This window comes from Aricia agestis, chromosome 11 (genome assembly GCF_905147365.1).
Source record: "Aricia agestis chromosome 11, ilAriAges1.1, whole genome shotgun sequence".
Lineage (NCBI taxonomy): Eukaryota > Metazoa > Arthropoda > Insecta > Lepidoptera > Lycaenidae > Aricia > Aricia agestis.
In genome coordinates, this window is record NC_056416.1 from 49,494 (window position 1) to 65,199 (window position 15,706).

A 15,706-nucleotide genomic window follows, 5' to 3' on the forward strand; every position below is an offset into this window, starting at 1 on the left:
TGCACACTGCACAGCTCTATTGATTTAAGGGGTACCAGGGTTTTTTTATAAAAGCTTTTGATACCAATTTTGTTGACATCGCGCGCTATAAACTGAAGTCCACGCGGACGAAGTCGCGGGCAACAGCTAGTTAAACATAATATTCTAACGTATTAAAAACTATAAACAAAAACATACTAACTAATAAGTATGATTAGTTCTATGTTACAATAAAGTAAAAAATAAAACGCCATCTGTTTAATCGTATTAGAACTAAAATGTTCATTGCATCGATATATTTCTGGATTTTTTATAATATTATACATAAAATATATTTAAGATTTTTGAAATTTTATTTTAATACACATTCAACACCCAGGAACATTGAAAACTTTTTGTTCCGCCTGCGGGACTCGAACCCAGGACCCCCGGGATGAGCGCTTGCCACGCGCAATGCGAATTCATTTTCATCGATATTTTCATGGAAATAAGATATTTTCCCACATCAAAATGTAGCCTATGTCCTTTCTCAGACTCTAGAATAACTGTGTACAAAATTTCATTGCAATCGGTTCAGTAGTTTTGGCGTGAAAGCGAGACAGACAGACAGAGATACTTTCGCATTTATAATATTAGTATGGATAGTATGGATTAGAAATGCAGTAGAAGTTCTATAAGATAAGATAGATTGATTATTATTATACCAAGTGATAATATTATTAAACATAATATTCTAACGTATTAAAAACTATAAACAAAAACATACTAACTAATAAGTATGAGTAGTTCTATGTTACAATAAAGTAAAAAATAAAAGGCCATCTGTTGAATCGTATTAGAACTAAAATGTTCATTGCATCGATATATTTCTGGATTTTTTATAATATTATACATAAAATATATTTAAGATTTTTGAAATTTTATTTTAATACACATTCAAGACCCAGGAACATTGAAAACTTTTTGTTCCGCCTGCGGGACTCGAACCCAGGACCCCCGGGATGAGCGCTTGCCACGCGCAATGCGAATTCATTTTCATCGATATTTTCATGGAAATAAGATATTTTCCCACATCAAAATGTAGCCTATGTCCTTTCTCAGACTCTAGAATAACTGTGTACAAAATTTCATTGCAATCGGTTCAGTAGTTTTGGCGTGAAAGCGAGACAGACAGACAGAGATACTTTCGCATTTATAATATTAGTATGGATTATTATGAATTATTGAAGTACACATATAATTAGGACCTTGGTGAAAATTTCAAGTGCCTACCTGTTGCCGTTCTTGAGATAGAGCAAAAAATCACGTTTATTGAATGGGGCTCGCCGCCCGCGCGGTGGAATTGTGATATGACGTCACAAGCGGTCACGGGACTGTTAGCGGGAATCAATATTTTTCGAAACTTTGAATGCCTATAAAATCAAAACTACTAGGTATTTTTGACTGCAACAAAAACTAGTGTATTTGTATACATACAGGCTTTACTGTGACAAAAATTCAAGCAATTTGGCATACCTAGTAACATTCTCCATTGATGGAATTGACTGTCGCTTGCATGAGCGTGTAATGGATGCCATACAACAACAGACAATAGTCAGTTAGTTAGTACCTCAATGAGTCAGTTCCATTATCCATATATACTAGTAATCTGTGGTCAGTTCAGTACGCCAATGATTTTTTTATGCACTGTGCTGTCAAAGTGTGCTGTAAAGAATAAGAAGAAGATAATAATATTACTTACCTACTACTTTAGCTCAATTTCTATTATTTAATAATTCTACAATTTTCTAATATTTTCCTAGTTGATAAGTGGCCCTAACACATTTTGCAGACAAAAACTATATTTTAAATAACCATGCCGATGCCGGCATATCGGGGTGTTTTCAAAGATTCCATTAATCGTGAAACAGAAAATATAATCTCCAAATCAACCTACCGCATCAGTGTATGTCTGAAAAGATATTTCAATGATATGAGAGCGCTTTGTTATGTTCTTATATCTAGAAAGAAGACAGTAAAATGGTTAGAAAAGAAGATAAAAAAACTATTCAATGTTAACGGAGAATTCGTTCTTACATCTCGTGGACATTTGCTACCACCATCGGAACGGTTAGGTTTGCTGAATGCTGATGATATAGTTGAGTGAGTTGTTCATTTTTAGTATGATAAGCAAAAGCTTAATGTTATGTTTTATTCAAGAATCAGGAATTAAGCTTAGGCCAAACCTACGCGACCAGGCGACTGCGAAGCGGAGCGTCAAGTTGTCAAATGTGTTTTTTGTATACAAAACAGCCTAAGCTTAATGAACTGCTATGTCAACAGTTTAAGGGTCACAGCACACATTGATATCAACTTGAAAAGGGATCGTCACCGACCACCGTACTATCGCCTTTCGCCTAGCCGTCAACCAAACGTATGCACGTAACCAAAGCGTATCAGTAGCGCCTATACGTCAACTCGGCTACGGCTAGGCGACGCCTCGCTTACGGCTAGGGGAAGGGGAAAGGGGTAAGGGTGGACGAAGAAACGTAAGGTTGAGTACGAAAAGACGTAAGCACGGGTACAACGAGACGTAAGCTAGTTGACCACGTTTCGCATCCCGGTTTGGAGCCTGTTCCGATGCGAGGAGATTACGTTACGATTCCGTTTAGTGTGCGTTGCAGTAGGGCGTTTCGACGGGTAACGGCTCGAGGCGATACGGTGCCGATCCCTTTCCGAGTCGATATGTGTGATATGACCTTTAATCGAACCCCTATATTGATATACAACTGATTCCTATATATTATAGGTCTACCAGAATCTGATGGCAAATTTTGACGGCAGATTTTCAAAAATATCCTTGATCATTGGATAAATTTTTATATTTTCACACACAGAATAAGCCGCTATAAGGAAAAAAAAGGATCAAAATGTTTTATTCTAATTACCCCGGTATTGCTACAGTCAATTTAATTTCTCACTTTTTGCCATCAATTTCTGGTAGACCTATATATTACCAACCCATCAGTTACATTTATCACATGGTATAGTCTCAAAAACACATTGCCTATAATATCTACATCAGGTATAGCAAAGTAAACTCAATAATTCTATTAATATATCAGATTTTGATCCAATCTTATATCAGCGCATAGTATTTAAAGTTTATATTGACCAATTTTACCAATATTCATCAGCAGTAACTACTAAATCGCATTATTCTTTTCTCAAAACCTACTTCAAAACCAAGTTTTAGTGACATGATACAAATGTACAAAAGGATATAGCTACACACTTTCTTTCGACCCCATCTGAAAAATCTTGAACCCCTTTCTGCATTTTGCACAATGACAAAATATAACTAATCATGTTTAACAATTACTTAGGTACTATATTGTGTTTATTCAAGGCACTGATTTAAAGGGGCAGCTGTTGTAAATAGCAGTTTTGGTAAGTTAAAAATTATAAATGGCATGTTTAATAACTAGTTTAGCAGTAAAAACTAAGCAGTAAAGTAAACAAAAAAGAGTAGTAAAAAATAATGAAATGGATCATTGAAAACAATATTGAACAGTAAAATAATTAAATGGGCGGTAAAAATTAATGAATGAGCGGTTTTGTGTGTGGGCACTTCTTTAAACAATGAGGTGGTAAAATAAAATAAAATCGGCCAAGTGCGAGTCGAACTCGCCCATGGAGGGTTCCGTGCCGTTATAAAGCGAAAGTAAGACGGCGCCGGCTGCTACTCACCAATCCAATCACTACATATTCGACTTTAGTATGTATGGGCAGGACACCACAATATTTAAACAGACCTAAAAGGTTGTGCGAGTATAGATTTTTTATTTTAGGGGCTACAATCAATTTTAAAAGCCTGTACTGAATGTCAATCTTACGGTGTCATATATGTATATGTCACCGTAAGATTGTAAAAACCGCGAGATTGTAATATGACTAAGTGATGGATTGTAAACAACCAGTTTTCCGGTGGTTTTAAATTAATTATTTCGTATTTAAAATAACTTCAATTGCCTGTCAATTTGATGTATAACATTGAATAAAATTTAGATATATTTAAAGTGCAGTTTGAATTATAAATAAGTAAATTTTACTAACCGAACATTCAAACAGCACTTTAAATAGGTAAGTATATCTAAATTTTATTTTATGTTATACATCTCATACCATTGGGCATTGAAGTTATTTTAAATACGAAATAATTAATTTAATTACCCTTAGAAACAAGAGTAGAAGTTATTTGAAGTCATTTTATTTAGGTGCGATCCACTTAAGAAATAAAACGCGCTTAGTATACACTAAATTATCTCTACACGTATAAACGCGTTTATAGCACCAAATTGCATTTCACTAACATAAAGTTCACAACAAATCCGAGTTTTATCTTCATAACATCCAATGTTGCACGGTTAAACTTCATTAAAGCCGTTAAAGTCCTGCCAGTGTAGTGTCATGGTGAATCGAAAATCATAGACGAAAAAAATGATGCGTTTGGGTAGTTTATATATCGTTTCTTGCTTTTTTATTGATCCCCGTAGGAACGCGTTTAATGAGAACTAAGTTTTAGAAAACGAAGTTGTGCGATTGGTGAAATCCTCCCTTAGACATACTACTGAACGACGTACTACTGAAAACAAAATCAGTAATTGCAGTATATTATTTTTATGGGAGACATGGACACGACCGCGGTCGAAGTTCAAAATGAAATGACTAACACAGATTACTAGTATATATTTGTAGATTACTAGTATGACTAAGCAAACTTGCAGTTGACGTCACATTTTTTTTTCTCCAGAAGGCGTTTTGCCACTAAACCTGAAAAATATACTGAGGGCCGCAAGAGTGAAGCTTACGGGGAAGTGGGCTAGATAAGATTCTAGCAGGGTAGGAACGGTCTAAGTCCTAAGAGATTGCGTGTCCAAAAAAAAGAGTGAGGCGAGATGATTTACAAGATAAATCTCACAAAATATATCCTAAGATATCTTTTAATCTCACAGTCAAACAAAATTCTTCACTAAATAAAGTTCACACACAATATAAAAAATTTATCATAGCATTTACTAAATCGTTTGTTTGGGAAACATTGTTAAAATAGCACGTAATTTGCAAACAGTTATATATATTAAATAAGCCTGCTTTTATCGTAGAAATAAAATTCAATAATATGATTTCGATAAAAATAAGTTAAGACAATTTAATGAAAATAAAACGAAGTGCTAATTTTTGATTTGGGACTAATCTGGAATACATAATCTCAAAACATGATTAAATAGATGGTGGCGAACTGAGCCAGGGCCTCGCTGGCAAGCAAGCTAGAGTTAACTGCGAAGTTTACCGAACGATGCATGAGTTTCGGTTTCGGTTTCGGCTATATATTGGCCGAAACCGAAACTAAGGCCGAAACTAGATTTTTTGGCCGAAACTGGCCGAAACCGAAACCGAGGGTTCGGTCGGTCACTACTAATAATATATTACGCGGTACAAAATGTTGTATTATATAACATTTAGAAAGTATAATTCTTAATTTATCACAAACTTTGTTTATGTGGTTTTACCAATTAAATTTGTGGTCAATAACGAGGCCTAAATAGGTGTGTTCCGTGACTAGATTTATTTTAATGCAGTCTTCAGTACAGAGTGAGTTGGGTGTATGGAAACATTTATGATAGTGTGCTGTAGCCTCAATAATTTCTTCATTTTTATTAGGATGCAGTACTAGGCCTGAATCGTGAGACCATTTACAGATTGCTGAGAAATCTTTTTTTAAAAAGTTATGTCATCGTCTGACGCAACAAGACATGTATCGTCAGCAAACTGAAATAGCTTGCAGTGTTTTACGACATTTTTCAGGTCATTTACGTAAGCTAGGTAGTGTTTAGGTCCTATTACTGAACCCTGGGCGGTTCCATCCTCAACTGCGGGGCTAAAATGGTCACATTTAGCAATTCCTCTCAATCAATTTAGCAAATGAATTGTCAAAACTGTCAAACTGACAAATGTCAAATCAGTACAAAAATACAGAAATGAATTGCAAGCAGAGTAGCATTTTGCGATTTTAGAAAAATTAATCATATTATGATTCATATCATGATTCTTCAAAGCGACTAATATCACTAAATATACTGTCAATTAGTACTTGATAGCTTCTATCATCGAGGTAGTTTTTACACCACTCTAAGATTTTACCTCTACTCTCTAATCTCTTAATTAGCAAATCGTGACGCAAGTTATCGAAGGCTTTACTATAATCTATAAAAATTAATATTACATGTCTTTTATTTAAACAGGTGTTAATTTCATCGGTGAAGTGAGATAGTAACAATGTTATACTTTTATTTGGTTGAAACCCGAAGCTCAGTGCATAAAATGACATTTTTAGTATAGAATTGTTGTATTTTATCGCAAATAAACTTTTTCACTATCTTGTCTAATACGGGCAAGATGGTAATCGGCCTATATTGAGCGTAATCTTAGGTACTTCTAGGACGGATAATCCTAGTTTTTAATGCGTTCGGGTAACGTCCTGTGTTAATACTAGTGTTAATAAATCTTTCAATCGAGTCCACTATTCGATCTGATAAACTTATAATATCCGCGGCACGTATATTATCAACCCCTAGAGATTTATAGGGATTCATTTTCTTAATTATATTGTATACATCCCTATTCATTGCTTTTGGAAAATACATTGATCTATCAACTTTCGTAGTATAATCCTCTTCATCAAGAAGCTTTTGTGTACAGTTCGGTATTAAGGCTTTAACATTTGATTGAAATTGGTAAGCAAAATTGTTGTTACTAATTTTCCATAACTTTCTCCCGTTATTTTTATATTTAATTATTTCAGATTTTAAAAAGCAATTTTTGGTTTTATTAATTATTTCTTATATTGTTATATGTATTCTAATCTTAATTCTTTATTTCCCATATCTTTTATCCAATTCGAATACAATTGATCCCTTTTTTTAAATTAGTATTACATTTGATTGAAATTGGTAAGCAAAATTGTTGTTACTAATTTGCCATAACTTTCTCCCGTTATTTTTATATTTAATTATTTCAGATTTTATAAAGCAATTTTTGGGTTTATTAATTATTTTATTAGTTTTATTTCTTATATTGTTATATGTATTCTAATCTTAATTCTTTATTTCCCATATCTTTTATCCAATTCGAATACAATTGATCCCTTTTTTTAAATTAGTATTTAAATATTTGTATTCATCCACTTATTATTGTTTCGATTTGAGTTAGAAACTTTCTGTATGTACTTAGATTGAGCGTAGGCACTATTAAAATTTTTACTGATAAAATCATATATTTCATTAGGACAGTCCATGCTATTTGTGTAATCCCAATTAACGTTATTTAAGCAATCAAATATTTTTGTTATCTATGCGAGTCATATATGATAGATCACCCTGTGTATGACTTATGAGTCCGCCGCTTATTATTGTCGCTACAGTTATTCTATTGTCGGCCAGTACGCTGCATAGCGCGGCCGTGTAAACATATTTCATGCGAGATCTCACAAAGATATAATCAATGCAACTTTTAGTTGTATATCCATTAATATTTTCTATCCGTATAATCCATGATCCCACATGAAAGACCAAGCCCGCTCATTATGTTTAAGTATGATTTTAACAGGATTTTCAATCTTAGTATTAATGTTTATGTCCCCTATAAAAATTAAGTCTGTGCTATGCCTACATAAAAAAATCTCTATTTCTTTATGGTATTTATCGCAGTTGGTGGTCTGTATACAGCACATAGTGTAATGGTGTAGTTTGTGTTTGTGATTGTGCCCATAAGACATTCACAGTGCGCTGTTGTATTTTTATGGCGAGTAAACCTCTATATTTTATTTTTTACATATATTATAATTCCACCTCCTCGCCTTCCTACCCTAAGCTCTGAGTGCATTGTATAGCCATGAATATTATACAAAGACTTAATTTTTTCAGATATATTTACTTCTGTTAAAACCAATATATCAATAGATGAATTATTATAAATTGCTAGTTGCTCAATCTGAGAAAAGTTTTTAATTAGTGACCTGATGTTTACATGCATGCATGTTTTGATTTGATTTTTTGGCAAATATTTTTTGAAATTGCTATAATCAGTACAATTATACAACTCTATTACATTATTTGGTCGAGCCTAGCCCACCTAGCTTAGTTAGCAGGCATTCTACGACTTTATCTCCTTTGAGTCAGGATTACCTCAATACAATTACTGAGTAGTTGCTGCTCCAAATCCATGTTACGTTGCTCCAGGTAATCGGTTCTAAGAATTTAAGACTTGTTTAGGTTTTCTAGAATAACCTTTTTCTCCATGTCCTTAATTTTATTAGTAAGGGCGTCGAGTGTGACAAAAAAGTCATCCACCTTCTCACTACAGTAATTTATAGCAGTTGCAATGGATATAATTTCTTGAGTTACAATGGACATCACTTCTTTCCTTATATCCGGTAGTACCTGCTTCATGTCATTACCATCTTCAAAATCTTTTCCTTCGTCCTCTTCCTCGCGATCGGCCAGTGTAACGAAAGACTTTCTGCGCGACGAATTTGTATCACACTCAGGCAGGTCCATTCCAGTGGCTTTGAGTGCCGTAAGTTGTTTAGCACTCAGTACAAATTGAAGTAGCTTGTACTATCTTCTGACAATAGCTACATTCTAAAATCGTGGATTTTTTATTCAAAGTTTTATCACAACTATAACATTTGGCATTTTTGAAATTTTGAGGGTAGAAAATAAATAATGGCGTACGTATTAACTCAACGACGTACAGCTGATAACGATTCAGTTATTGGACTGCTCAATTATTTTTTTATTACTGTGTGTGTGTTTTACAGTCGCAATAATTAAATCAACCGCCATAAAATTAAATAACCGCTCAATATTTTTTTGAACTGATCATAATAACATCTCAAATATTTAAATAGGTAACTGCTCAAAAAATTTGTTTCCCTTTATTCAATAAATTTATCAATCTGTAAACATCAGAACTAGTATTGTTATGATGGCGCATGACTATTTCTGGCTAAAAAAAATATTTTCAAAGTATGTCGACGGAGTCCCGCTAGGCGGGGCTCCTATTTCTGGTTGTTGTGGTCTACGTTCCAACCTAACCTAACCTACCTTTGGACTTTCTGGATTGTGTTAGTTTTTGTTTTGGCGGGCTTTGCTTAGGGGGCTGCCCCCCCCCCCCCCCCCTTCCCCCCCCCCCCCGTCCCTTTGACCACCCCTTTTTATTCAGTCACGGATACCGAAGCGGTGGGACGGGGGGGCGTAGGCCCCCATAAAGGGGGCTCGGGGCGCTCAGCCCCCCCGCCAAAACAAAATCATACACAATCCAGAAAGTCTAAAAGTAGGTTAGGTTGGAACGTAGACCACAACACCCAGAAATAGGAGCCCCGCGTAGCGGAGCTCCGTCGACTTTCTTTTGCCAGAAATAGTCATGCGCCATCATAACAATACTAGTTCTGATGTTTACAGCTGATTATAACGCGACTGTAAAAAAAAACGGCCTCAAAATCGCTGGTGGCGCGATACGGAATATTTACCATATTAAGTATTAAAATATATTATTATGCTATCCAAAGTTGGTAATTGAATAAAAAAACAGGTTACTTTCTTCTTCTTAAAAAATTGTATATTGTCATTGCGCTTGATAAAAAACCTTTATGTGTATTCACTATTCAGTCAAGTTTTCAGGGGTAGACAATAAACTATTTTATTGAATGATTGATGGATTTATCAATAAATTTAAAAAGTCGTTCAGGCATAAGATTTGCTAATATACTGCATTTTTAATTTATTGATAAGTTCAACCATCAATCAATAGTTTATTGTTATCCTCTGAAAACTTCACTATAATATACACAGAGGATTTGGCAAGCATAACGGCTATATTTATACCTATTGTTCTTTCTTAATTATTTAAAACTACCGACGTTAAGTGGTTACACCTGTAGCACTAGCACGGTCACCAGTAGAAATGCAAAAGTATAGACAAACTGTGGACATAAACTAAAGGTGCCGTTCCGATCTTTACCGCGGCCAATCGCGACCGACAAAAATTTAATTAAAATGCCACTTTATGACAGACTATAGTATATGTCATAGAGTAGGTTATAATTGGAATTTTTAGGACGATAGTCTGTCATAAAGTGCCATTTTAATTGAATTTTTGGGAACGAAAAAAGATCGGAACGCTGCCTTAAGTTTATAGCTCCACAGTTTGTCCATACTTTCGCATTTCTTCTGGTGGCCGTGCTAGGGCTATAACTGATGATGATTTATATCGAAACCGGTCCGTATTAAAGTTAAATTTGTAGTACTTAATTAATGAATATAGTGGAAAAAGTGCACGTAATATTGTGTTTTATTTGTGTTTATTGTTCTTTCTTTCGTTTTACACATTTTTTTAAATATGTTTGCATCTAATAATTCGATTACCTATATTATATGCTTAAAAATAATACAATAACGTTAATTTAACAGTTGATGGACTTGTGAATCTTAACCAATCATGAACCTCCTCAAAACACATTTTTTTTTAAATAACAATAAGAGAGATAGTAGTAGCTTATACAGGGTGGAATTAAACCTTCCTGCCAAATTTTGATAAATTGATCCTTTTTAAAATCACTTTTTCTTATATAATCACTTTTATCAAGTAATCACTCAGTACTAAAATGTTGAGAAATAGCTTCCGAAAGTTATCCTAAAAAACACTACAATTAATGGACACGACGCGTCACCCGCGCGTGACGTGCCGCCGCGTCACCCCCGATCATTACCCCGCGCCGAGAGTGACCGTTCTGCACCTATTTTAAATGGGATAAAATATGTCATTGAAAAAAAAATAACACCCATTTTTTTTGGTTAAATGGGTTCTCCTAATGATACCTAAGCCTTGGAAAAAATTTGGCAGGATGGTTTAATTGCACTCTGTATAATATAACTAAAAAGTTCTGGTTTCTGTAGTTTTTTTAACTTTAGGTTTAACTAATTGGTTTTTCCTTATTTTTTACAGAGTCGTACCAAATGAAGTAGCCAATGAACTTAAAAATAAAATGAAATGTGTTCATGCTGTGACTAATAATGGTAGTAATGTTGAAAATGATAGTATTTCATTTGATGAGAATGATTCTGCTGTAAATAAAAACCAAATATACTCCACTACCATAACACTTGGACAAAAAGACACTTTACAGGAACTTGAATTGGGACAAAGGTACTAAAATGTATTATTACGAGTCCTAAAAATGTATCAACTAAAACATTTTTAACAAGAGAAAAATATTTTGCTCAAACTTTTGTACTGTCTAGGTCAGTGTTACTCAACCTTTCTTTCATGCGGGCCACAAACATTATAGTGTTTGTGTTGTGACTTGTGGCCCTCTACCAAAATTATTTGTACTTATTACATTTCAAATATTATTATAATTCTGGCACATTTTATATTTGGTTTAATCAAGTTTTTCAATATTTTATGTAATTTAAAATGGGAACAAATATAATGACCACCAAAAAATGCACTGATACCCTAAACTTGTTTACCAAAAAAAGATAATTAACACCAAAAAAATATAGTCTAAAATTGCAATACTACCAGCTATTTTAGTCATGACAACACTTCAAATTGTAATCGAACACCAAATATAGTAATGATCACCAAATAAAGTAAATGATCACCAAATAAAGTAAATGATCAACAAATATAGTAAATGACCACCAAATATAGTAAATGATCACCAAATATAGTAAATGATCACTAAATATAGTAAATGATCACCAAATATAGTAAATGATCACCAAATCCTTGTGAGCAAATCAACGCGATATTTTTGTCCAAATAAATCACTACGATTGACAAAACATGTAACAAGCATATTATTAACAAAGTAGTCGGCCAAGTGTGAGTCGGACATGGAGGGTTCTGTACCGTTATAAAACAAAATTAGACCTAAAATTGTGTTTTTGTATGGGAGCCCCCCTCAAAATAATAATTTTATTTTGTTTTAGTACTTGCAACAGATATACACAATCTGTACATTTTTTAAGAAGTCTAGCTGGAGTGGTTCTTGAAATACAATACAGCCTAGGCCCTAGAGATAGACAGACGGACGGACAGACGGACAGACATAGAAGTCTCAGTAATAGAGTCCCGCTTTTAGGGTTCCGTACCCAAAGGGTACAAACGGGACTCTTTTACTAAGACTTCGATGTCTGTCTGTCCGTCTATATGTCTTCTTCTCTTTAATAGGATATTTACTAAATAAAAAATATATTTAGTTATAATTCTACATTAAAATACTAACGTATAATGTTGGTGATCGTTTAATACTTTTGGTTTAAGTAACAATGATTTATTTGGAGTCATTTTGCATAAATTGGATATCGAGATAATAAATCTTTGGTGATCATTTTACATTAAAATGCTTACTAGCATTTTAATGTAAAATGATCACCAAAGATAAAGATAGATATAAGATATAGTATAATGTTGGTGATCATTTACTAATTTTGGTGATCATTTTACTTTAAAATGATAGTATAATGTTGGTGATCATTTACTAATTTTGTTGATCATTTACTTATTTTGGCGATCTTTTACTATTTTTGGTTTTAAGATGTTAAATCTTTGGTTATCATTTTACATTAAAATGGTGGTCTGTATGTTATAATGGTGAAATGTTACTATTTCTGGTGATCAGTTAATTATAAGCCATTTAAAATTTGTGTTTGGTGTCTACTCTTTTTTGACAAGTTAATATAGTTTATTATTCTAGGTCTATATCCCAATATAACTAAGGTGAATCAAAAATTACAAATATGAGTGAGCCCTGCCTTGTTTTATCTTGCCATGGTAAATGCATTAATAATTTGTTTTTTTTTTACAGAATTATACGAGATAATCAGTATCAAAATGAGACTGATTCTATTTGGACTAGCAGTAATAGTACAGCAGCAGCAGATGTTGTTGATGTTGAAAGTGAATATAAAACCACTGAGAAGTGTGACTCGGGTGCCAGTGCCAAGAAGAAAAAATATTCATTTGAACAAAAGGACCCTTCAAAGGTGGAATTAGAGAAAAGTGCAGAAAATGATATTTCAAATAACAGTAACATACATTATTTGAGTACAGATGAAGTTCAAGATGAATTAGAAGTAATGAAGATAAATGCTTTAGCCCTACTAGACAGCAGTTTCAGTGTTTGCTCCAATAGAAGTCAGAACAGTAGCAACATAGGAGGTACCCGTAAAAGAAAGAGAGTTCGCAGGAAACGTCAACAAGTCTTATTACCAGAAGAAATGTCTGAAAATAACATCGAAAATGATAATTTCAAGGACATTCTTCCTCATGAAAACGAAATTAACAATGTGACTGAATGCCCTAAGACTCTGGCTGTTTTACATAATGAGGAGATATGCATTAGAAAACCTCGCATTGTAAAGTCTATATTAGAATGAACTTAAAAGCAGACAAAAAAAATTTAATATCTACATATTATTAATTATTATTATTCATTTACTCATTAATAAAGAATATTATGATCAATTTAGTGTCTTATTAATTATGATGATGCATGTTGTATGTGTCTATAATATCTTCCGGTAGTTTTCGTTTGGGTTCGATAAGCCACTGACATAGTATGTACTACGTACTAGACTCAACAACGCAACGCAATGCTTGGTCACATTCAACGTAATCTATATAGCAGCAGTGCACTTAGTCGCCCGCAAGCTCTTCTGCACGCCAGACGTACCACAATCAAAAACGAAACCAAAAAAAGTCGCAAAAATGCCTAGTTTTGGGTTAAGATACTGCAAAAATGATTCCAGTAACACTTCCAAATGCAACGGAATAACATTTCATCGGTATCAGCATTCTTATTTAATTATTTTCAATTAAAATACGAACATTCAATTACTAGGCGAAGACGCGCGCCATTTTGCATTGTCATAGAGTAGTGTAGATTCAGAGTGTAATGTAGGCAGAATACAGATCTATGATAAGACGACGTTGAGTTTTTGGAAGAATGTGAAAGAGTGATGTTGTGTTTTTGTATAATTTTCCTAAAATTGTGTTATCTGGGTTTTTAATGTGTAATATTGGTAGGATATTAACCATTAAATATTCGTTATCGTGCACAAGTGTGGGAAAGTGATGTAATAACCAGAAACGTGCTCTTTTGTGTTCCCTCCAAAACTCCATCAAAAGTTTCAGTAAAGCGTCCTACCACTTTACTGAATCGACCGACTTTACTTCTTGACTGTATTGACTTTATACTTAGACTTTAACTAGACTTTAGACCTGACTGACCTGACGATAATATAGAAAAAATTGTATAAAGAATATTGTTTTCCCGCCATAATATTATACTCGACACTGGCCATGGTTATAGCCGAAGTGCCATTATATGAAAAAAAATAAAAATAAGACGACGATGAATGAAGTACTTACCCACGTAGACGAGTTTGTATTTTGGTAATATGTATTTAAAATATTACGTATATTATACATGCGTACATTATAATAATTTTATTATGGTACATATTTGAAAATATTTAAGTAATTTAAATAAGGTAATTAGCTATAGTGGACTATGGATCCATATTAATTATACATTTTATAAAAAAGTAATTTTTTATTTTTATTTTATCCACTTACTCAAATAGACTCTGCACTCATACGAGTGTAGGCACTAAACTGTGTCACTTCTGCGGTACTGATCTATAGCAATCACCGCCCCGCCTCCCACCCCGCTCATACCTCAAGTGCGACATGTTTTTTGTTCGCAATAGCTGCTCTAGTACGCAGTAGGTGCAACCTCACTTCAGATTGGCTTTACGTCACCCCGTTTCTTCCATGTGATGATGTGCCGAAGGTCGTCATCTCTTTCTTTAGCCTTTCTCAAAGCATCATTCCTCAAGAGACCCAAGGGACTTGTTCTCGTTATTTCTCCGCTCCGTGCCTGGGAGGTAACAGTTACCGGGGCTTTCTCCAGTACTCGCCCTTTAGTCCTGGATTCTATTCGTTTCCCCTTATCCCAGGCACGGGACGAAACTGCTTGCTTCCTCAGCTCCTCTATTTGTTCCTCGACCCTTTCCATCCTTGCCATGTGGGTCAACTTCTGCGGGCAGTTAAGCTGAAGATGGCCCCTCTCACCGCATTTGTAGCACATGACTTCAAATCTTTTCCTTGTGGGAGCCTTAGCTTCTTTGACTTCCTCAAAGACCTTACGGATCTTATGGGACTGCCGTATGTCATGGCGAACAGCCTCGACCTCCAAAGCGTGTGCCAATGCTTCCTTCAGCGAGGTATGATGAACAAGCCTTACTGCAGCTCTGACCTCTAGGTCTTTGATTCCGTCGACAAATCTTTGAACAATATTCGTGTCGACCATCTTTGTGTCAGCTCCTGGGTATGCCTTCCTGACAAGTTTTTCAATTTCCAACGCCCATTGTTGTAATCCTTCTCCTGAGCGTTGGACTCTGTCACGCAGTTGGGCACGAAACGAGTGCTCCAGGTGTCGCTCCCCGTATCTGGTCCATCAGGTCTTTGAACCCATTTCCTGTATGTGCTTCCAGGATCGACAAGGCTTGCCCTCTGAGCGCGACAGTGAGAGCGGTCAGGCATTGTTCGTCAGACCATCCATTGGCAGAAGCAACAGCGCTGACGGTAAGCGTTCCAAGAAGTAGTGCCGTCG

The 15,706-nt window shown here is 34.7% G+C and overlaps 1 protein-coding gene across 1 annotated transcript; it reads left to right on the forward strand.

Moving 5' to 3' along the window:
* Positions 1–1,767: 1,767 nt before the first annotated feature.
* Positions 1,768–13,502, forward strand: LOC121731979. Its single transcript, XM_042121694.1, has 3 exons — positions 1,768–2,121; positions 11,026–11,226; positions 12,896–13,502. The coding sequence occupies exons 1-3, from the start codon at positions 1,835–1,837 to the stop codon at positions 13,464–13,466; spliced, it is 1,059 nt and encodes a 352-aa protein (XP_041977628.1). The 5' UTR covers positions 1,768–1,834; the 3' UTR covers positions 13,467–13,502.
* Positions 13,503–15,706: the final 2,204 nt, after the last annotated feature.

What these genes read in the sequence shown, in the direction of transcription:
- LOC121731979 (XM_042121694.1), top strand. Translation starts at nt 1,835, where the DNA reads ATGCCGATGCCGGCATATCGGGGTGTTTTCAAAGATTCCATTAATCGT. An exon ending in AATGCTGATGATATAGTTGA is followed by an intron (nt 2,122 to 11,025) that starts GTGAGTTGTTCA and finishes TATTTTTTACAG; the next exon opens with AGTCGTACCAAATGAAGTAG. An exon ending in GAACTTGAATTGGGACAAAG is followed by an intron (nt 11,227 to 12,895) that starts GTACTAAAATGT and finishes TTTTTTTTACAG; the next exon opens with AATTATACGAGATAATCAGT.